The sequence below is a fragment of the Rhea pennata genome, chromosome 8 (assembly GCF_028389875.1).
Source record: "Rhea pennata isolate bPtePen1 chromosome 8, bPtePen1.pri, whole genome shotgun sequence".
Taxonomy (NCBI): Eukaryota; Metazoa; Chordata; class Aves; order Rheiformes; family Rheidae; genus Rhea; species Rhea pennata.
The window spans coordinates 29,240,849-29,263,571 of record NC_084670.1 but is presented as its reverse complement, the minus strand read 5'-3'; the positions used below and the strand labels follow the sequence as shown (position 1 = coordinate 29,263,571).

Genomic DNA, 22,723 nt, shown 5'->3' with positions numbered 1-22,723 from the left:
GAGCTTTCTGAAACAGCAGCTGAGGATGCTAAGAAACTAAAAGATGTGGAGAAAAAGGTTTTAAGGAAAGTTAAATTAACACCCTCACTCTCACCTGACCTCCAGAAGCCCTGGGAAGGTGATAGGTTTTATATCCTTTGTCCACCAGCTGGCCTGGGTGTCTGCTTCTGGTCCCAGGGCACAGGAGGGAAGCAGGGACAAGGCCAGGGGAGTCAGTTGTTCCTATTGGTCATCACATGTTGCTCTTAGTACCACTGCATCCTCTCTACCATCTCCAACTGCAGCCACCATGACAAGTTTCATCTGGCTGGCAAATGCTCTTGGCAGACCAGAGCTCATTCATTCGGGAAAGGATTGTATCCTTGCTGTCCTGGCTTGTCCAGCTTTCCCTCAGTTCTAAGAGCATAGAAACATTGCACGCAAATGAAAACATGAAGCAGTGTTTTTTGGTGGTAAAAGCACAAATGGGCCCTTGCAGAGAGCTAGGAATCAGGCAAACATTCTTCTATTTCTCTTTTTGCCCATCCCTTTTCTAAAAAAACCTCCTTGCAGTAAAGGAGGTTGCCTAGTGCCTGGCCTCCTTTTCTCTTTGGTCATTTTGGGTGGGAGTCATCTTCACTGCCTGTAGATATCTAAATTTGTAGACATCTGGTCTACAAACATTTGGTTGTTTATAGCTAAACTACTCCTCCAAGGTCCAACGTGCTTGGTGGGGCATTCAGGAAACCCTTCCCTGCCACCTTGGCTAGGTGTCAAAAACAGGAATAACCCTTCGGATCTGCCAATCTCTGTCTATCTGCAATACGGGAATGTCAAGGATCAGTTTAGTCCTAGACCAGAAAGTATTTGATATCTAAAGCCCAATGAGCAAAAACTTCCCCTGCTGTCTCACCATACTCCCAAAGTTTTATTACTTTGGAGCTATTCAATCCCTTCCTTTTATGAGTCACTGGGACACCTCACACAAGAAGAGACCAGGCATTTTTGCAGAGTTTTTTTTTTTTTTAATTTCATCTTGGTATGCGATTTCTGACAGTGTGTCAGCATCTCCTGCTGGGTCAGCCACCTCCAGACCCCATTACATTCAGTGTCAGCTCATACTGTGGCAATGAGCCAGTATTTTCAGTCTCACAGTCACTTGCATGTCTTTACAGGTTGTTGTTTACATAACTTGTGAACAGCAGCGCAAAAGGACATAACGCATGAAAATTAGAGTAGGGATGAGGTGATTGACGGTCATCTGAAGACAGGACTCTAAGGAAAACTTTCCCGAGGTTCCCATGGCTTCTGCCGAGATGAATCTGAGCATATGGGTAGGAAATGCAGGTCTCCTCTCCTTTTCACCACCAGCTTTGTCCCAAAGACCCCTGGGAGATGAACTGGGCTGCCAGGCTGGCTGCAGGCACCAGGCACCACTGAGCCTCTGCCCAAAGGGATTCACAACCCGGGGCGGGCGATGGGGGCTGCTGCATTTCCTAGAGCCGGAGAACCATTCAGTTTTGCTGTTCCCGACAATCTGCCGACAGAGGCAACAGGCTCCCTGGCCCATGCCTGGAGCTGACCCTGCCTGGCATTTCAATTGCCCTTTAAAGCCAATGGGGCAACCTGAGAGCACCAAAAATAACCAACCCCCAGACCCAAACCTATTGCCTGAAATGAACTGATGTTCCTTGCCTGCCACTGGGCTTTTGCAAACTAAACATAATGTTTATAAAAAGTAAATTATTTCATCTTATAACTTAAGTGCATTGAGTATTTCCTTAAATATGGTTCACGCTGAAAATAAAGTTACTTTTGCTGTACAGTAAATTTCTGATAGACTTAGAAATAAACTTTGTTGATACAATCTGGCAGGTGTGCCTGTGCAGTATATTACACACAGCCACACGGCTTTGCACACACACACACGTGCGTGCCCACACACACACAAACATACACACACATAGACCTCATCCTCAAGGATGGGGAGATGTTAGGGGTTTCTACGTTTCTATATTCGCAAAGGAACATCTATCTTAAAGTCCCTGCGTTTAAACAGCGAGCGCTCATGCCAGCTGAGCAACAGAGGGAAAAAGCCACAGTAGACACCACCGCATAGGAAATTTTCCCTGTGCTTCCTCAAAATATTGTCAGCTTTTCAAATTTCAAAGCCAGGCTGACATTGCAAACTCTCACAACAAAAACGAATAATTTGCTCTTTCTGCTGCTAGGACCAAAGGTCGCACGGAGATACAGTGCCAGGACAGTCTCACAGGAATATTTTCCCCCCTTGTGGCTAGTTTCCCTCCCTCTCTACCTTTTCCCATTCCAAAATTAGAAATTGGCCACATTTGAAATTTGAAAAACCCCCAGCCAGCTGCAATGAACGCTCCTGTCTCTAATCCTAGGAGTCTAAGAGAAACATGAAACTATGCAACCCATAAGTTATTCAGTCCTTGGGAATACCAAGCTACAAAATATTGTTTGACAGCATCCCAGCAGTGTCGAGTCCCCCTCCCTCCCAAACCCTTCTCGCCCACAGCCCCGGCAGCCGCTCGTCGGGTGACGTGGTGGACACGCGTGTCCCTGCCTGCCCCGCGGGGGGAGGCGATGCTCAGGATGTGAAATAGGAGCTCTGCATGGAGTAAAGGTGGTCGATGGGATTCCCCACCCGCGACTGGAGGGGTCCCGCGTCCGCCGTCGCCAGGAAGCAGTCGCCCAGGTTGCTAAGTGAGGTATCATCGCTGTCCAAGTCATGAAAGAGGGGCTCAGCACCTGCAGGTGCAGAAGAGAAGCAAGCTCAAGGGCTGCACACTGGCATAGCTCTACCTCCCCTTCCTTATGGTTCAGGCTCCCAAAAATACCATATCATGCTGTGGCCCACAAGTGACAGCCTGCAGTGAGAAGAGCTCCCCGGGTCCACAGTGCTGCTCTGCTGGCCAAGCCCTGCTCCCAGAAGCTCCCCATGGCATGGCCACACAAGGGGAGGAAACCCACCAACATCTCTTTGACCCATGATGGGAAACATCATCCTTACATGACTGCAGAGGGAAACTGAGGCATGGCAAAAGCACCTCTCAGAGCCTTACCATAGGGGTGCATGTGGTCCCCGGGCATCTGCGGCGGGGTGAGCCCTTGCCGGAAAGGGTCAGAGCTGTAGACACTCTGCTCCATGCCCAGGAGCTGCTGTGGCGGTGGGAGTGAGGTGTATGGGTTCATGATCCCCTCGAGCCCGGCATTGCCACCTCCATTGGCCTGGGCTGGAAGACAAGAGCAAACCGTCGGGTTGATCTGTGGTTGTTGCTTTTCGAGGAGCCTCAGCCCTCCCCTGCAGGGCCAGAGGCGCGAGGTGCTTGGGAAGCCTGGAGGGGACGGTCCTGGCAGGGCCACAGGGCCACCCTGAGCATGAGGAGGAGGGCTCATGGCGGTGCAAGGAGGGCTGGGTGTGAGGTTTCAGGGTACCTGAGCTCAGACGCTGCGTGTTTTGCTGATCCTGCTGCTGCTGCTGCTGCCTCCTGGCCAGTTTCTTCATCTGGGTGAGAAGAAGGGGTATAGGCAGGAGGGTGAAATCATCCCCCAGCAGAGCAAGGAGGGAGGGAGCCCCAGCACCACCACTGAGGTTGTCACCACCGTGCCACCCACCTTTGCTCGCTGATTCTGGAACCAGACCTGCACCACACGGACGCTCAGCCCTGTCTCGGCCGCCAACGTCTCCCGCACCTTGGAGAGAGGACACAACAGCAGCGTCTCAGTCGGTTCAGCGGGTCTGCTCAGCTTCCCAGAGCAGCTTTTGGAGAGGGCAGAGCAGCTAGGACAAGCTCTTGCCATGTCACAAGACAGCACCAGCCAGCAGCTGCACCTGGAGCTGGGAGCTCGCTGAGCACCGGTGCTGCCACCAGGGCTGGAGGCAGGTAGGACTGTGAGCTTCCCAGGGCAGGTGCCCAGCCCTTTTCTCCGTACCTTCCTACATGGCTTGGAGGAGACCTCAAATGATGCTTTGAAGGCCCTCCGCTGCTGAGTGGTCAGGATCGTGCGGGGCCTCTTGGGCCGCTTGTGGTCCTTGCCATCCTCGGTGCCCTTCCCTGAGGCCTGGCCCATTTTGCAGACACTGTCTTCATCATCACTTTTGCCTGAGAAAGAAAAAGCAGGTCCTTTACAAACAACAGGCAGCACAGTCCCTCTTCCAGCTTGTTCAAAATAATCTAGGGGAATTTAAATGCTAAGATTTGAGCAGCTGCAGTGTGAAACTCGAGACACCTCATTCTCACTGTGACTGCCCCAAAAGTGGGTCTGGCCTACAGGGATTTCCTTCCAGGCCACAGCTGGGGACACATCTGGACAGAGACGGGCAGGTAACATCCATGCTAGGGAATCAACGATGCCAAGGACCATCCTCCAGCTCCAAGGCTGTCTGCGCAGCAAAACTGGTGTCCGAGCGGTTGTTAGTGTCCTCCCAACCCCATCAGAGGTGGCACAGGACAAAACTGTGCTGGGGCTGGGCTAGCCCCAAGACGGTGAGGACAACCACAGTACAGGACCTCCTCGGTCTTTATTTTCCCTGCCACAGAGACCAACTCCACTTAAAGCACACTTAAATCTGAGGGGTGTCTTTGCTTATATTTCTCCCCACCCACGGCCTGTCTTAAAACCTCCCCTGACAAAAGCCCAGACCACTTCAAGTTTCACTCCTCTGGCACTTGCTGAAGCACCTCTCGCCGCTAATTCACGTTCCCAGGGACTGGTGTCTAATCCCTCTCTGCTCTCAGTGTCGTGGGGCTTTGGGCAGGAGCTGCTATGGGAAAGTAGATTGCACTACTCTGCCTCTTACCAGCCCTTTTTATTTGCAACCTCCCCACCGTATCGATAACCCAGCAGAAAGGGGTGTCACGGAGGTTTGACAGCACAGGCCCTTCCCTCCCGAAAGCCGCAAATCACTTAGAGCCTCTTCCAGGAAGGTCCTCCACGATTCGTTCGGCAAGCGCCCTGACAGCGGGGCGAGGTTGCTGGCAGTGCTCGGCCGGAGCCCCGCTTTGGGGCTCGCCCGGGAGGCAGAGCCCGGGCTGCTCCGGCTCCCGCTGCCCTCTCCCCAAGGTTTCCCGTGGGAAGGGAGGCAACGCTGCCGGCAGAGGGAGGGGGCTCGCCGACACTGGTTCCCGCGTTCCTCCGCGCTGCCGGGATCGCTCCGGGGGGAGCTAACCCGCTGCCCTTTTCTCCGTACAAACACCATTTCCCTGCTCCATCTAGCTGCCTGCTTTCCCCAAACTCGAAAGGGCTTGATTTTGATTCAAGGCGGGGTAGAGGGGTGCAAGGGGGTAGAGGTGGTTCCAGATGTTTCACAACCACCAGGGAAGGTGTCGATTGATGGAGACATGTAGGTGTAAACCCCTTTGCGCTGTAACGAGCTGTGGTCACCCCAACACCTCTCCGGCCACCAGCCCCAGCAGGGACCAGGGGGTGCTGGCGGCTCGCAAACTGTATCAAGCAAATAACACTCCCAAAAGAGTGCTCCAGGAGGGGGGAAACCCAGCTCTGAACGACCCCCCCTTCCCCTCCAAGCCCTCCCTCCCCAACACCTGCTCCCCAAATCCCTCCAAGTGCCGAAGGAGAAAAGAAGGAGCAGCGGAGCCGGATTTGGCGGGGGGAATTACTTTTAATTAACTCTCCCTTTCAAGCCTCTCCCCGAACGCGGGAGAAATTAATGACCGTCTCGGGCCGGCCCTGACGTCAGCCGGGGAAGCGCCGGGGGCCGGGGATATTGTGCGGCGTGCCCTCGGCGCGACCCGCCGGCTCGGCGGCCGCGGCGAGCGCCCCGCTACCCGCCGCCGAGGAAGGGCCATTCTTCGCCTGGGAGGATTTAGGGAGAGGAGAGACGCTAGGACGCTTTTAATTGGAAACCGGGCTCCTCTTTCAGAGGGGCTTGTTTACTCAGGCTCCGCTGCGGAGGCTCAGGGGAGGCAGTAATTGAAGCGAGGGTTTGGGAGATTACGGGCAACATATGGCTCGCTTTTTATCTGCGCTTTCTCATAAAAGTGGCCTTTGGCGCGCGGGGGCCGGGGCAGGGAGGACGGGGGGCTTCAAAGCGGGGAGCTCCCACCGTCTACCCGCACCCCCCGGCCGGTGCTGGGCTCCGGGATGCATTTCTGAGCGGCCACGGGTTTTTGCACTGGCTCCCGGCACCAGTCCTCCCGATCCCGCGGGAGCTGGCCGGAGCCTCCCCTGCAATATGAGTGCTTCCCCTGGAGATTTTTTGCTGCTTAGTTCTCATTTCAGCCGGGAACGCTGAACCGCAGGACGCGGAGCCACTGGGGAGGAAGAGCTCCCCAACCTTTCCCAAAGTGCCCTTTTCCCCCACTAGGAACAAGCCCAGAGGGCTACGGGGACAGGAGGCTGCTTCGCCTGTTTTCTTGCGTGATGTTTCCTTGCTGGTTCCTATTTTAACTAGAAGAGACTGCATATCCCATAAGGAAAAAAAATAGTTCATCAGTCAATTAAGCAGAGATGGATGTTTTCCAAACGGACTTTCCCAGGCCTAATCCAAGAGCCAGGGGCAGTGCAATGAATCTCCGCATTTTCCTGCCTCTTCATTTACTCCAGCATTGGACAGTCACTCACTGGCTTTCTTCAGTGACCTCCTCCTATTTCCTCATCGGTTATTTTTGCTTTTATCACCATTACTTTGGGAGAGGGGTTTCATTCTTTTTTTCTCTTACAGCAAACGGTCTCTCCCAAGGCAGAGCCACCCGCAGACGGCCCCGCCGCACCGGCGGGCTCTCGCTCCGCAAGATCGCGATCTTTGAGAAGCGACGTAGCCTTCGGGCCGCTCTCGCAGCGCCCGTGCCAAAGCCCTCACCGTCCCGAGCGGCGCCGGCGAGCCGGGGCGCTGAGCGGGACCTGCCCCGCTCCCTGCATCCGCTCCCCCCTCCTAAGAGGAGCTGGCGATGCTCCTTTTTCCCCCGCTAAGCACTTTGTGCTAGTGGGAAAAAAGCAGGCTCCCATGAGCGTGCCGGCCGCCCCTTTCAGAGCACGGCATTTCAAAGGTAAACGTGCCCTCCACAAAGCGGATTTTCCTCTGATGATGGTTTTTAAGAGGAGCGGAGGGCTGTTTGGAAACCTGCGCACGACGGCGTGACCCCGGCAAATGGCATGTGGCCACGTAGCCTCGCTAGGAGCAAGGGTCTTTCGGGACATCGTTAGCGCAAAGATATCTGCTAACAGTTCATTTTTTACCCCCCAGCCTCCATTGCTGCATTTTCTTACTAAATTTATCTTCCTGGGAAACATTCAAATATTATTTTCATTGACTGTGGAGATGTATTTAAACACCGATCCGATGCTCTGGGCAACCTGACCTCATTAATAGCCAGAAAGTTTCCCCAGTATTAGCACCCAGGATGGAGCAGGACGCCAGGCACTGCTGTGCCGCAGGAAGCCCCTTCCCCTACGTCCACCTCCAGCCGCAGCTCCCCGGGGTGACCGGGCACCCTTGGAAAGGGGACAGACCAGGAGCAGAGACAGAGCGGCATGAGCAGGAGCACACGTCCAATGCAAAGAGGATGGTCCCCAGAGCACCCTCGGGTCTCCTCCAGCATCACTGCCCAGGTGCCCTGCTCGTGCCCCTGCCACCGCGTGCAAAACCCCGGCCAGGAGGCACTCCGGCTGGGAACAGCTTTGGCTGGAAAACTCAGTGGGGCTTGTCAAGCTTTTCACTGCTGCTCGGGGGACTTGGCGCCGGGTGCTCGGGGGCCTGGGGCCGAGGCAGTGCTGGCGCGGGCGGCCCCTTACCAGAATCCGACAGAGCCGGGCTCACCAAGCTCAGCAGTTCCCGCTCCTTCTCGTAGTCGCCCTTACAGAGGAGCTGCCCTTCCTTCAGCACAAACTCGTCACCCTTTTGCAGGCGCCGCTCGCAGACGCAGCAGCAGAAGCAGCCCAGGTGGTAGACGCTCTTCTGGGCCCGCATCACCAGCTCGCTGGGCGCGATGGCCTCCAGGCACCCGGCGCACTTCACTGCGAAGAGCCTGGGGAGCAAAGAGAAGGCTCCGGTGGGATGCCCGGCGGTGAGAAGGGAGCCCCGGGGTGCCCACAGCAGGGAGGGAACATCATGCCCACATAGGGTGGGTGCAGCACAGGATCTCCCCTGGTCCCCCCAGCAGCCATCAGGGCTTTGGCTAGGTCACAGGACCTATCACGATGGTGTTAGCCACCCCGCAGTGACTGGGTGCAAGCTTGCCTTATGCCAGTTCGGGGGGATGTTGTCTTTGGGCCAACTTTGGCGTTGCGGGTTGACCTATCACAACATTCACCATCAAAGTAGGCCCCAATGTCTGGATGCTCTGGGCAAAACCAGACAGGTGTCAAACCTAACACACCACGTACCATCACCATAGGACATGGGCACACCATGCCCACACGAGTTTTGTTAGTTCTGCCCATCCACCTGCCTCACAGGCCAGCTCACAGTCTATTTGCCAGACATAAGGAGATGCTGAAGGCTGCAACAGCTTTCACAAACTCATCCATGACAACCACCAAGCACCTACAAAACCCAGCTCGGGGCTCAGGGTGATGGCCACTCTTTGGGGAGATGAGGAGATAACCCTGCTCCCTGCTCTTGCTGGCAGATCTGGGATTCGGATATGGGCCCCATCATGTCCAAGCCCAGGGAGATGGTTAACAGAGTGAGTAATAGCAATGTATGCCTTGCCTCCTGCAGGGAGCACCACAGTAAAACCATTGCTGGCCCGAGGACTTTGAAGGTCTAGAGCTAAAGCCTGTGCTGGATGTTTTAAGTAAATGAGATCTTTCCCCCAATATGGATTTTTCATGCTACTAAAGCAGAACCTCTTTGTCACCCCCAAGTATCCGTGTTTTGGCTTGAGCCTCATAAGGAAGAACTCCCTGTTTACCCAGCCTTGTTCTAAGTATCTGTGGGAACCGAACCTTATTATTCCCCTGCCTGGATGGTTTTGGCCTCGAAAGAGAAGCTGTAAGTCAGCAGCACATCCTGCAGAGGTTATCTCAAGGCATCTCCTATTGCCCTCCCTGGAGATGCCCAGGGACCGGGCAGGGAGAGGGGCACATCCAGGCCTCCCACAGCCTCACCATCCTCCGTGGGGTGCTCCCACCACCACGGCCCTGATGCAACGCACATAGCCTCTGCCAGCAAAGAGACTGGAGGGCCTGCCTGGAGTTTGTTGTTGAGTTCATATTTTTATTAAAATTAAAAAAAAAAGACATCGAAGCTCTGCTTAAAGAGTTTAAGCAGTTATAAATGCCCCATTTCCTTTGAACATCTTTCCCATCCCGGAGGTTTCCCGCAAAATGATGGCAAACTTGCCTCCCCAGAGCCTCAGAGCTGACCGATTTAAAACATTTTTTGCTCTTACTAAAAAGAAAAAAGAAAAAAAAAACACCCCACGCAGGAAATGAGAAGTGCTGAGTCAGCCCCATTCCAATAAGGAGAAGAGCAGATGTATGCAAAACCCTTGCAGCAAAACAATCAGAAAAATGGAAAATGTCTTGTGTTTATGACCCTGAGCAGACTATCTGGCTCCAAACTGGCCTGGTTGGGGTGGCTGTATGCCTCACCTGACACTGCTGCCTCCTGAACCTGCTTTTCTGAGTGCTTTGGTTTTTAATGTGTGCATTGCCACAACTGTGCTGAGAGCCAGGCAGGGCTCTCCGGATGGGGAAACTGAGGCACAGAGCGTGGACCTGCCAGATTTGCAGTTCTGAGCGTGCAGTGGGCTTTGCAAAAGCTCCCCTGCAGCGAAGGGGCACGAGCCTTGCTGCAGCCCCCGCGCAGCCAGCTCCTACCCTGCCCGCACTCCCCTGAAATCCCAGCCAGGCGCAGGCTTCATTTCGCCTCATTTTAGTTGCCCAACAGCCGGATAAATAACGTGGTCAGCTGTGCAAACTGCCGGAGGGGGCCGGGCGGGCCGGGGCGCGCAGGCAGCCGGCCCGTGAGAACCCGCAGCAGCTGGTAGCATCTGCGCCCAGCTCATTAGGAGCCGATTAACCGCTTCCTCTCGCGGCGCTCCCCGCCGTGCCGAGGCAGCGGGCACCGGCAGAGCCGCGCGTCGTGCTGCCTCCAAGAGGCGCCGAGACCGCGGCGGGAGCCTCGACCCGCACCTGGGAGAGGAGCTGCTCCGGGAGTTGGCCGCAGGGCATCGCCTCCTCGTGTTTCCCCACCCCCAGCCCCCGGGGCCGGGAGCGGGCTGCAGTGCCCGGCAGCTGCCAGACAGATGTGTGCACAGCTGCCCGGGTGCCACAGCTGGCACCTGCCAGCTGTTTTCTCCATGCATTGGGGTTAGAGTGTTAAGGGACAAGGATGAGGCCTCCACCATGTCCTCCTGCTTCAGCGTAGCTCCATCCTGGTGGCTTCATCTCCAGGCGTTGTGCTGCTCTGCTTCTCCTGGGGCAGAGCCCAGGAACCACACGGGCTCGACTGGGCCGCTGGGTTTAACCCCAGCTGCACAGTGGGATTTCAGTGCTGAACGGCTCTGGGAAAGGCCCTCCAGCCCCGCTGCAGTGGGGTGGCCGGCCGGCCACATCCCCGTGCACATCTACGTGGCACAGCGACCGGCACAGTCACCTGGTGGGTACAGCCTGGCTCATTCCCAGGCTCTGCCGTAACGGCTGCGGCGAGCACCTCTCCACGGAGACGGGCTCTGCACTCACAGATGCACGCTGCAGCGCTCTTCCCACCCGCCGTCCGAACCCTGGACACGTCCGGCAAATCCCCCAACGCACCAGTGAGCTCATCTGCCACGGCCAAGCGGGGGGATACGTGTGCTCCGGTCCGCGAGCAGCAGCCACCTGGAAAGCATCCTCACGGCAGCACTCCCTCCCCGCCACGCTCTGACGGACGCCAGCATAAATCAGCTCGCCTCCTTCCTGACACCTCCCTCCGTGCCGGGGCCCAGCGAGGCGGGTTTTTCCCTGCATCCAAGCTGGGAGAGGAGTCCATCCACCCGCAGTTTGATGAGCTCACCGGGAATCAGCGGGGCTCTCCACGGCGTTTGCTCCCCCCCATCCGATGGGGATGCTTTGGAGCAGAGGACGTCAACCCCCTGCTAACAGGCTCTGCTTGAACTGGGGGGCTGCAAGAAAAACCATCTGCCAGGGATGTGTCTGCCACTTTTCCCTCCAGCCCCGTTCTCTGAAGTGAGGATGAAGCATTGGTGCTGGTGCCCAGGCCACGTGGCAGCGCCCAGCAGGGCTCTGTGCCAGCTCCTTCTGGTACCCCCAACTTCTCAGCACTGCAGGTTAAAAACCCATCAGATAAAAAGTAGAGGCTCGAGAGTCTGAAATTCCAAGCAACACTGTTAGTAACTTTTCCTTTTGCATGTTCAACCTTCATTTCCCAGGTTTACACCCAATCGTCTGTCTCTTAGATATATATACCCTGAATGTCACTACGAATCCCCTGGGAGGAGAGGTGGGCATGTTCCCTTGAGAGGACCCCTTCCGAAGGGTCAGTTATTGCAGTGCTAGCTCGGAGAAATGCAGGCTGGTGTTAATACTGTATACTTCTGTAGTCAATTCATATTTAATTATGTCTCTCTTATGTCAAAGCGGAGGTAATTTGTATTCATCTGGCAACACCCTCTCATCCTGTTTAAATGAGGTTTAAACTCTACCTGTTGGGATTTCTAAGCGGCCTCAGTAATAAAATACTCATAAGCTATTAAGTTAGTGCCGCCTAATCTTCATGGATGAATGTGCCCAAAATACCTGCTTTCAGTGCATTGATTAGAAAGCAATAAGCTTGTGCTAATTATACACATCAGCATCAACTGAACTATGGATTTTCCTAAGCCCAAAGTATTTAGCATGTTGGAAAAGACGAAGGTGTTAGATCTAGGTAAATGATTGCCTAATATTTGACTCTTAAGGCCATGCTTTGGCCTGGAATAACTGGTTTAATTTCCAAACTGCTGAGCCCGCAGCAGCTCCGGCTACGGTAAGTGGGCCCGCAGCAGAGCCATGAGCAGCCTCCGGAGAGGCCGGCCTCGGCCAGGAGCATGAGCTGTGTCCCCCCGCCTGCACCCGAGGGGAGCCTTGGCAGTGGGGGGGCTTTTCACTGATGGTCTCTGAAGGAAAATCTTTTTTGTTCCTCAGAAATGAATGATCTGTCAAGAGCTTTGCCCACTGGCTTCCATGCCACTGTGGTTCATGTACCTAGGACCTATCCATGGGGTGTAGAAAGGACAGGGTGTTTTTCAGCTCCAAAAGCAAGACTGTCCCAGCCCTAGGCAGCAAAAGATCCAAAAAACTTCCCCCACAGCATGAAGCTATAAAGCACACCTCAAGATCCCATGATAAACCCACACCTTTGATATTAAAAGGCCAAAGCCCCCTCAAATTGCAACCTATTGCAGGCAGATAGGGTGAGAGACAGAAGAAAGTGGCTGGTGGCCCAGGTCCCCGCAGCCACCGGGAACTGGTGGGGAGAGTGTGCACGGATAATCCCATGCATGGATAACTCCCATATGGATAACCCCACACAGGGATAACCCCATGCAGGGATAGCTCTACATGTATAACCCCACACATGGATAGCCCCACAAAGCACCTGTGGCCTACCTGGGAGGGGGCTGGAGGAAAATTCTCTTCTAGTCTCTAATCAGGCAATTAATTTAGTGTTGTGCCTGAACAAGATGCCCAACCAGAATCCAGAGATGTTCTTCTCCATCTCTAGGAACTTCAGCTCTGCCCCACTATACCCAACTCCCTCCTGCTGCAAGCAGCAGCCTACGGAGCAGATGTATTTTGTCACCCCTCTGCCTCTTTTTTGCCCCTCTGAAGTTGCAAACAGGACTTGGAGGCAACATTTGTATATGGCACGCTGCACAGATGAGAAAAAGGAATGGCTCTGCCCAGGGCTGCCCCAGGCAGTGAGACCGTACCAGGGACATCAACAGCCCCATCCGCCAGGGGCAACCAGCCCCATCCCGGCGCTCCTGGATGACGGCCCCACCACCAACAAGCTGAGACGGAAAGTTTGCAAATAAAGAAAGAAAACACTGGCGTCCCGGGTCGGAGCCGAACGCAAAGGCCCTCGGGTGCCGGCCGTTCGGTCGGGGCGGCGAGGCCGGCCGCGGCAGCGCTGGCGGGGGCTCGGCGCGGCGGCTGGCGAGGCTCCGCGAAGGCGCCTTTCATTTCTGAGCCGGCAGCGTGAAAGGGGCCGTGATTGACGGGCGCTTCCCGGCTGCCGCCTGCGTGCGCCGCATACAAACAGCGGCCCCGGGGAGCCTTCCCGCACGGGGCCGCCCTCGGGGAAGAGCGCCGGAGAAACCGCGGACGGGCGCGGGGCCGCTGCGCCGCGCGGAGGCACGGCGCGAGCGGGGAGCTCGCCGGGCGAGAGCGCGGGCGCCGCGCGGGGAGCCGCGCCGCGCCGCGCCGCGCCGCGCCGCGGGGCGCGCGCAAGCTGGATTGAGTTGTCTTGGCACCGGGTCATCTTCTCACTCGCTGTCACCCGTCCGTAACGGGGGGACGGGAGGAACGGGTCCGCGACGGGGCAGCGGTGGAAAACTGCCAGTCTCTATCAACCACGGACGCGGCCCCTGGCAGGGCTCGGTGGGGAACGACATACGCGCCTTCTGCCTTGCTCAGGGGAGGGGGCGGTCCGGATGGGGCTGCGGCGAGGTCTGCACGGGGGCTGCGCTGCCGCAGGTGCCGCTCGGGCCGCGGCACCACCGAGAGCGCAACACGTCTTTGGAGAGGAGAAGGAAGCGCCCCGCGATTCCCGAGCTCCCAAACCGACGCAGCAAACCAGCAGCCCTCTCCCGCGCCGGCCCGCGGCTCTTCCGCCCGCGCGCTCCCAACGGCCTGGAAAGCGCTCCGGTGGCACGAAGGCGGGACGTCTTCGGCGGGCTGTTCGCCTGACCCCGCTCCGTCTCCATGCCTCCCTCCCCCCGAGGCGGACAAGTGTTCGCTTTACTGCCTGGCAACGGGGCTGAGGCTAAGCTTGCTAAAATATGAGTGTTTTTTGGCTGGAGTACCAGAAGGCTGCAGTCCTACAGAGAGAAAAAAATTGAACACTCCATGCCATGGCTCCAGAAAGGGGAAGAATTAGATTTCACACCGAGCAGACTGGACCATGGCATTCTTTAGTTAATGCTTAACAAACGCCCAAACAAAAGCGGCCAACTTAGCTGCATGTTTGTAAAATGTATTCTCAGCAGATTCGGGTTTATTGGGGAATTCGCTCGCTTTGCAGCAAGTGGCGTTTTCCTCCCTTTTTTTTTTTCTCTTTTTAATTTCCCTTCCCCTGCCTCCCCCCAGCTCCAGTCCTCCTCATTCCTGCTGGCTGGATGCGTCTTCCAGTGCTTCGAGGGGACATAGCAACCGGGGTTAAACGGTGTTATTTGTGTTATTTTACCCGGGGTGTTAATGGGAGCTTGCCTCTCTGCGTCCTGGAGTGGAAGCTCTCCCCAGGGTGCAGCTGAGCTGCTACAGTCGGGCTGGGGATGGAGGGCCCTGAAAGCCAAGTCCTGGCCCATCACAGATCCACACCTGAATTCTTAGCCCACAGCTACGTTCTCATACGGGCCAGGGAAAGCAAACAGATGAGGTTAAGCCTGAGAACCCTCCCCGCTCCCCATCCACCTTTCTTCACTAAACCAGCTCTTTCTGAAGGGTCCAAACCTCGTGTCTCTGCCACAATGTTGTGTTCAGTGTCTTGGTTTGCCGTGCCCGGCTGCCATCCGCGAGCCACAGCCACGGTTGCAAATCAGGCAAGACCCACTTTCAAAGCCAGAGCCCCTGCTGGGGATGGCCAGAGCTCGGAGGAGGGGGAGAGCCTTGCTTCGGGGACTTTGGAGACCTCCGAAGATGGTGGTGGGCCTGGGCTGCTCCACACATGGGAGCCCTTCGGGTCTCGGTGCACTCCGAACAAGTGCCAGCCCTCATCCTGCCTGGCGCCCGCACAGCTCCAGGGTCGCTTCCTCGGTGCCGTAGGAGAGGACAGTAGTGAGGAGAGGTGGGCTGGCAAAGCGGTGGCAGATGGGGGATGTGGCACAGCAGAAAGGACGGCTTCAAGGCTGGGGCGGGGGGGGGGGGGGTAACGCTCCTGTTGTTACACGTAGAAGCCCCTGAGACTGCCAACAAGTGCCAGCAGCTTTCAATTCTTCGTCATACCAAAATAAAAGGTCAAATAAGCCCATGGCTTCTAAGGCTGCTTTAATTTGCTCCATTTCTGAGTAAAGATATACCAATAAGAATTTCACCCACACGGTCCTGTAGGAGCTGATGAGTTCTGGGCCCTGGGGGGAATCTGATAAAAATCTACTGCTGACATCAGGAGGGGTCTCAGGAGGAACACCAGAGTCTCAGGAGTATGGCAAGGGGGGAAGGTAAGCCCGTCCTAGCCGAGAGCAGTGGCCGGAAAAGGAATACCTGCCCCAAGCAAGAAAAACATGCCCAAAATGCTGGGTTATCCCGAGACCTTCACGTTTTCCCAAAGACTGCTTGTTTTTGGAGACCAACCCTCCACAACAGCCCGTAGCATCTACAGGGAGCTGGCTCCACCGCAGCACCAAGGTAGCTCCATGGCCTGTTGGTTTGGCAAGCAGGGCAAATACAAGGAGCAGGGAGAGAGGCACAATACCACGTACGACCCCCAACACCATGCCAAGTGACACGAACGGAGGACTTATCCCATCGCTTGCACCCGTACGAGCCCATGTAACGGCAGCTCTGCCTCACTGAGGATGAATCTTCCACGAAGCTGATTTTCTAGCAGCAACCCCCTCCCCCTGTGCCCCCAAGAAAACATGGGTAATTGAAAAACCACAATATCACTAGTCAAATTTAATATTGAGAATGAGTGAGCGGGAGCCAGAGGTCAGAATTAATTACACCCCACCATATTTCAGCACACTGCCGCGTCTCCGTGTCCTTTCCTAGGGGAGCAGTGCTTCCACGGAGAGGTCGACAGACATTATTAGAAAGGACTGATTTAAACGTACCCCCAGGAGCTTTTCAGCTTGTCTCTTCAGAGCCTTTGTTTGTACTGAGATTAATGGGGAGGCAAACGATGGAAAAGTAAAGTCACCATGAGCGAGAGGATGTGCCATCGCCACCACCACCCAATTTTGGCCAGCTTTGTAAGGAGGGCAGGGACAACCAGCAGAGAGGGGGTATAATTCAGGTCATTCATTTTGTAGTTAAGAGCGTGATAACCTTGAAACCAATTTTGCGGCTTTCCAAAACAAATTGGAATTTTGGCTAAATAAAACCTGGGGTTGGTTTTCCTGCCCCCTTGGGGATTTCACGCCCTCCCAGCCACACACCCCCACTTTTTGGATATGCTGTATGGTCGTGGGGGAGGGAACTCTTCTCATTCTGTTCCAGCTTGCAGTACATCATCTTGCATTTCAGTGCGTTTGGCTCTGAATCCATTGTAAGCCTCCCGCGACAGAAAATGAAAGTCTTAAAAATAAAAATAAAAGCTTTCCTTTTCTATTTGGAATTTCAAAGGGAGGATTAAAAATGAAAGAAAGATCATTCAGACCAGCCAGAGAAGTTGTGAAACTTCCGTTCTCTGAGGCAGCCAGTGCTCAACTGGGCACAGCCCTGAGCAACCTGACCCAATGCTGAAGACAGCCCTGCTTCAAGGAGAGGTAGGATCGGAAACCTCCCAAAGCCCCCCGCAGCCTCAGCTTTTCCATGATGCCATAACCCTAAACTAGCTTGCACAGGAGGGCTTCCTTTTCAGGAAAGTCTAGCTAAACAAGGGTTTGGTTTTCAAGACCTCGAGGAGCCCATCACATTTGGTTGGAGGCATCTCACCCACCTTTAGGTGCCTGCACCGTCAGGGCCCCCAGAAGCCAATGGAGAGTGAGACAGGGTCATCCAGTCCAGCCGAATCATCCACCCACCTCGGACCCCCTGCATCAACAGGGGCAGTTCAGGAATCGACCTACATCTCAATGGCCCCGAAGCCATCAGAGACCCAGCTCCCAACTACTCTCGTGTCTCCTAGGTTACAACCGAGGACTGTGTTTTCCTTTAATAAACAGAAAACACGTCTCCCCACGGACTGTCCAAGCAGCTACATATGGGGCTGCAGGATCGCGCTCGCCGCACCGCCGCTTCCCAGGCATTTGAAATTCACGGCGCGCTCGGACGGCCCCAACTGCAGATGTGTTAACGCAGCAAAATTCTCGTTAGGCGACGGCCAATATCCTGTCACGCCGCCGCGCCGTTTCCCGACGCCTCGGCAGCTATAAAAATCGCTCGGTTGTATAAAATTCAAACAGAGTAAACTAAGTCCGACGCAGAGGCCAGCTGTTTCGGACCAGCTCGGCAAACAGAGGTCCCGCTATCGGGGTCACAGGAATAAACTAGAGCCTCGTGGCGCGGAGTTATCAGCCTCCTGGGTAGCTTATTTCTTCCTTGCCTTATCTACTGCTTTCGCGGGCCCCGGCTCACCCTCGCAGGGTGAAAAACGCCACCGGCGCCGCGTTTTGCAGAAACGCAATCCGCACGGGTTGCCGGGGCTTCTTGCAGGATCGTCTCTGCAATGCAAACCGGCTGCCGCGGTTTCGCCGAGCGGGGCTGCGCTGCACGCCGAGACATCTCCAAAGAGGCATCCCTCATTCACAGATCCGTGCACTAGAGAGCACTATAACATGTGTTTCTATGAAGTTTGTTAGCTGCTCAGCGAATCAAGCGTCCTGGAAATGCCAGAGGAATATGCTCTGGAATGAATGGAAATATTCATCTAAAAAGACATTAAATGTAAGCCATCTACCCCCCCCCCCGCTGATCTCATGTTGCAGCCCTCTTCTGCATGCACTCTCGGGTTGGGGTTTTTCAGGAAAACAAAATTCTTTGGTCACGTTTTGCAATCGCAGCACAGCCCCGCGGTAAGGCAGCGCCGCGCGCGCAGGGGGGTTTCTCGCCGGCGGAGAGCGCGGGAGGGCCCGGGCGTTCGCTAGCGCGCTCCGAACGAGGAGCCGTTTCTGCCAGATCTGGGGTTTTCCCACTCGGATTGAGGGTTTCGGCAGCTCGTCGGCAGCCCGTGCAAGCTCCGCCGTTCCCCGGCCGAAACGTTTTTCTGCAGCTTTTCAATCCGCAACAAACCTTTCTCTGTTTTTTTTCTTTTTTTTTTTTTTTTTTTCAACCGTGTCGCTTTCCACACCAGAACCGCAAACATTTCTGAGCGCTGGCAGCTCCCAGCCACCTCGCCATCGCCCCGTGCCGCAGCCCCCGAGGCCGGGCGCAGCAGCCCCGGCTCGGGGTTACGGAGGCGCGGGGCCGATGCCCAGCTTGCCCGAGCACCCGAGCCGGCTCCCGCGGTGCCAGGATGCGCTTTCGATGGATTAGGGTATAAAAGCAAACAGAGCTTTCTCTTGGAAACAGGTTCCCATCTCCAGTTTCCATGGGGTTATCGCAGCATCGGGGGCAACAGCCCTTCCCAGCAGCCTCTGGCGGCCGGCCGGCAAGGCAGGATATTACTTTGTTGCTTATTCATTTTATTGCTTCTCTTTTCTAAATATTTGCTTGGCAGGGAAAGGATTCCCTTTACGCAGTATCTGTTTTTACAGGTCAATTGAATTTCTGGCTCTCTCGGTCCCTCTTTCCCTCCAATTGCATTTGCAAAACAAATATTGATTGTACCAATTAGCTGCGAAGCCAGCGCGGAAGACGGTTGATCGCCCGCCGCGGCACGAGCAAGCTGGGATCCGGGAGCCCCGGCGAGCCCCCCGGGGAGCAGCGCTCCGCGACCCTCCCTCCACGTGCCGAGAGCCCTGGGCTCAGCCCTGACGCCAGCCGAACGGGCTGGAGGGACACGGAGGGCTTGGGGGTGATCCACACCCCTAAGGGGTGCTAATCCTTCCAGCTACAGAATAAAACCTTCGAAGGGTATTAAATTAACATTAGGGTATCCCTTTGCACCTGAGATAATTAGCCTGAAACAAGAATAAATGATCTTGTGCCTATTGTTGACTCTGGAACCTAATGATGGCAACGTCGTAAGGAGCGACGTTTAGCGTTTCCTTTGGAGACTTTGCCGAAACCACCACCGAGACACGGAAAAAGAGAAAGGTGCCTCGGTAGACAGAAACAGTCATCATTAAAATACTTTGGTGCTTCGCTTTGCCGTACTTCAAACAACTTTAAAAGGAAAATGATTTCACCAAACGTGTTGAGTAGCTCCAGAGTCTTGAAACTGGGGGAATAAAAAAAAATCTCATTTTCATCTTTTCTGCCACAGAAGAGATACCATCCAGATTCACATTTCACCTCTCCTTTTTCCCTCCAGTTTTCCCTCTTTCACAGTCCGTAACTTTCCAAAAATCTCCCTAATGATGAAAAAGCTACATCTTTCTCAAAAATTAAAAAAAAAAAAAAAAAAAAAAAAAAAAAAAAGAAAAGGAGGGGGCGTGGAGGGGGAAGAGGCTGGCCTTTGCCAGGTTTCGCTAAAGCCAGGAACTTCTCATTTTCACAATTAAAAGCAAAAACAAAGTGGGAAGGAGTTTCTTCTTTAGGAAGAGGAGGAACCCGTTGCAAAGCACTCAACGCTGATCTACGGTTTGGAAAAGCACGAGCCCGTTTGGCTCCGCGTGCTGGGCTCGGGCCCATCTCTGCAGTTAAAAGCAGTTGAACCGAACCCAAAGGCTCATTAAGTCGGTGTCTCTGGAGCCGGTTACCTCGCCAGGACATGTCATCCGAACGCGGCGCGCGCGTTCCTGTTTGAGGCGAGCAGGAGTTTGGGGCGAGCGAGAGGAGGCAGCCCCGGAGGCTGGGGAAGCGCGGCCAGCTCGCACCGTTTTGCTCAGAAAACTTCCAGTACCTGGTGCTGAAGCCCCTGCCCCCGGAGCCTTCGGACTGAGGGAGAATCTCACCTTTGCATCCCCCTCCGCTTTTGAAAAATAGCTTCCTAGCCTGCTTTAGGGAAGGAAACTCTTGAGCAGGCAAGTCCTAAGATCTCCAAAATTAGGGGGCAAAGAAAAAGAGCCGGCATTTATTATCAATTAGTTTTAAACAATGTGATTGGAAAACCAATCTCAGGATTATTAATTAATTTTGCAGGGCTGCCTGCTGGATGCGAGAGGGCATAGACAGAGATAGCCTGGATCCCCTCCCTCGTGTCGACAAACATGCATCTATTCCCTCCCAGTGACATCTCTAAGACATCAATGCGCAACCGTTGGCCTCCCAGTCCTATCACCGAGCCTACTGAACCCTCTAAAGGTCAGCACCAAAGGCATGTCCAACACATATGGTTATTAGTTCTCCATGGGTCCAGCCGCCCCTCCACTACAGCTGGGTGAACAATTCACAGTGCATAAATTTATCTAGCAGATTTCAGCCCACGTGCTGTTTGCTAATAGTCTGTAGAGAGACTATATTTTATCCCTTTGGGTTTCTTGGCAAGCGTTCAAGCTCCTGACCCTGATTTATTCGCAATCGGTCAAGAGCCACATTTCATCTCCGTAGCCCATGTCTGTGAGGAGATATTTGAAGCATGTGGCTCTAAGTCATGCAACAGCACCGTGGCACCTCGCCTTCAGCCTCCGCAGGTCGGGCCAGTTAGAGGCTGGCCGGTTACCGTGGGAGAAACCATTTCTTCGCAGCACCTCCAGGAGGCAGCCAGGGGTTTTGTGCCCAAAAATAAACTCTGTGGGGGCAACTTTGCCTGCAGAGTCCAGCATGGCTGGAACAAACCCCACCTCGCCGGCGCATGAAGGCAGCTCAGCGTCCCAGCCAAGACTGGCACACCGTTTGTCCTTTCATGGGGCTCGTCTCATTTCACCATCTATTTGCCTACCTACCTGCCTATTTATAGCTCTGCCACCCTGAAAGACCTTTGCACAACACTTGAGCAGTCGGTGGGTAGAGCGTACGCATGGGACAGTGATTGTCGCTTTCTTGCTACAGTCCGGTAGCTCTTCCCTAGCAGCTACTTTCCAACCGCTAGTAGGACATCCTGGACCCTGGGGTGAATCCAGTCCCATAATCCTGCACCCACAGATGCTCCCTCCTTGCTTCTCCCTCATGGACAATGCTATCGCAGCAATACAGATAGACACATACAATATTGTGTTCCCAGCTTTGCATTACACTGACTTCAGGGAACCAAGACAAGTTTCATCCATGAGCCACCATTTCTCCACCCATGGGCTGGAAGTGTCACCCACAGTGGCGTACTCTCTAAAGGTGACAAAGCCCTTTTCCTTCCTCTCCCAGGGGAGGCTTGCAAGGAGACTGATGTATTCACCTGGCCTCTGAAATGAGACCTGCTCTTGACATTAGCTGGGAAACTGCTGGCACAAAGCTGCGCAAAGAGCCTCACATCGTTGACTTGGCCCCAGAGGTGCTGGCTGCATCTTACCAAGTGCTTCCTAAAAGGGGAATTACACTCAGAGCAGGGATGAGCATCCCTTTGTGAAGTGAAAACAGTTCAAATCACCAGAAGGTAGGGAAAGGTAGAGAGGGATCTGCAGAAGTTGGAGAAGCAGAGCTTCCTGAAGGAACAGGGTTAGGATCAGCCCGATCCAACATCTTCATTGGTGATTGCAGTTCAGGGCTGATTAGCATGTTAATAACATTAGCAGGAGATAATGAACTGAGAAGGATGGGAACAGTGCAGAATGATCTCAAGGGGACCCTTGAGAGATCAAAAAATAACAAAGGAAATTCAACTTGGAAAAAGGCAGCTTCTGCATCTGGAGGAAAAACATCTGGAGTAGATCCCTCAACAGGAAGAAAAAGATGGGAGAAAAGAAGCAGAAAGGCAGCCTCATGCAAGATCAGTCTGCGAGCAGGGCGCACAAGTGAAATGCACACATGCCGCTACCCAGAGCAATACCCGGCGCTCCTTGGAGCATGGAGGTAACCAGCTCTCTCAGGGCTTCCTGGCAATACGGGCCATGGGTCTCGTCCACAGACAGCACAAAAAGCTGGAGACAGGTCTGCAGCAACCCAGAGGGCTTCCTCGGGAGGAGGATCAAAGAAGGACTGGCACACATGTGCCAGCTAAGCCATCACTAGGAAGGGATCCCACCATGGTGGCTGCAAACCAGGCAGGACAAGAATGCTGATCAAGGGAGAGGATGGTCTCACTGCAGCCACTCTTAGCTGTCGAATGATAGAGGAGCCCCAAGTAACCAGGAAACACCGTGTAAGCAGCTATTCTAACCCATGGACTAGTTCATCTTGTGCTCCTCACAACTATAAGGGTAGAAAGGACTTTATCCAGCCCCTGAGATGTATGGAGTGAACAGAAAAGGTTGGAAGGGCTTGCTTGACTTCTGCAGCTCTGTTCTATCAAATGTCCTTTCAGTAAAAAAAAGGCACCATGAGGGACTGCAAGGAAAAGGCCTTGATCCTGATCCATCTGGAGCATTTTACATCACCAAGACCCAGCACACGCCATGATGCTTCCTACCTGGGCATCTTCAAGGGACACTGGCTCCTGTCTCAGCCTCCAGTAATTCAGCTAGAACAAGTGGAACCGAGTTACTGTCACTCTGGCCTCAAGTACGTCCTGATACAGGGAGGAGGAAAGCCACATGGGCTATATCACATGCTCTCCTCCAAATGGTTGCAGTGATTCCTGATGTCCAAGTGCCCTGATCCTTCCATAGGCTGTTTGGAGGGTTTTACAGTGCAACCAGGTCAAGGCAAAGCCAGTTCTTTTACACCAGCAACACCGAGTAGAACTAGTGCTGCAATGTGTATGAACTTCTGAGGCTCTTAGCCTTAAACAGACCTGCATCAGGAAAGGCAG

General features: G+C 54.5%; 1 protein-coding gene across 3 annotated transcripts in view; it reads right to left on the bottom strand.

The window, feature by feature from the left end:
* Positions 1-2,593: 2,593 nt before the first annotated feature.
* Positions 2,594-22,723, bottom strand: part of LMX1A (LIM homeobox transcription factor 1 alpha) — a 44,296-nt gene continuing 24,166 nt past the window's right edge. For 2 of the 3 annotated variants that reach the window (XM_062581518.1, XM_062581517.1), the window contains exons 3-8: positions 7,762-7,994; positions 3,940-4,109; positions 3,622-3,699; positions 3,442-3,511; positions 3,069-3,239; positions 2,594-2,754 (exon numbers count right to left, since the gene is read on the bottom strand). In XM_062581518.1, coding sequence (XP_062437502.1) covers positions 2,594-2,754; positions 3,069-3,239; positions 3,442-3,511; positions 3,622-3,699; positions 3,940-4,109; positions 7,762-7,994 — 883 coding nt within the window. Of the gene's footprint in view, positions 2,755-3,068; positions 3,240-3,426; positions 3,512-3,621; positions 3,700-3,939; positions 4,110-7,761; positions 7,995-22,723 lie in introns of all 3 variants that reach the window. The other variant, XM_062581519.1, reaches the window with a different exon arrangement.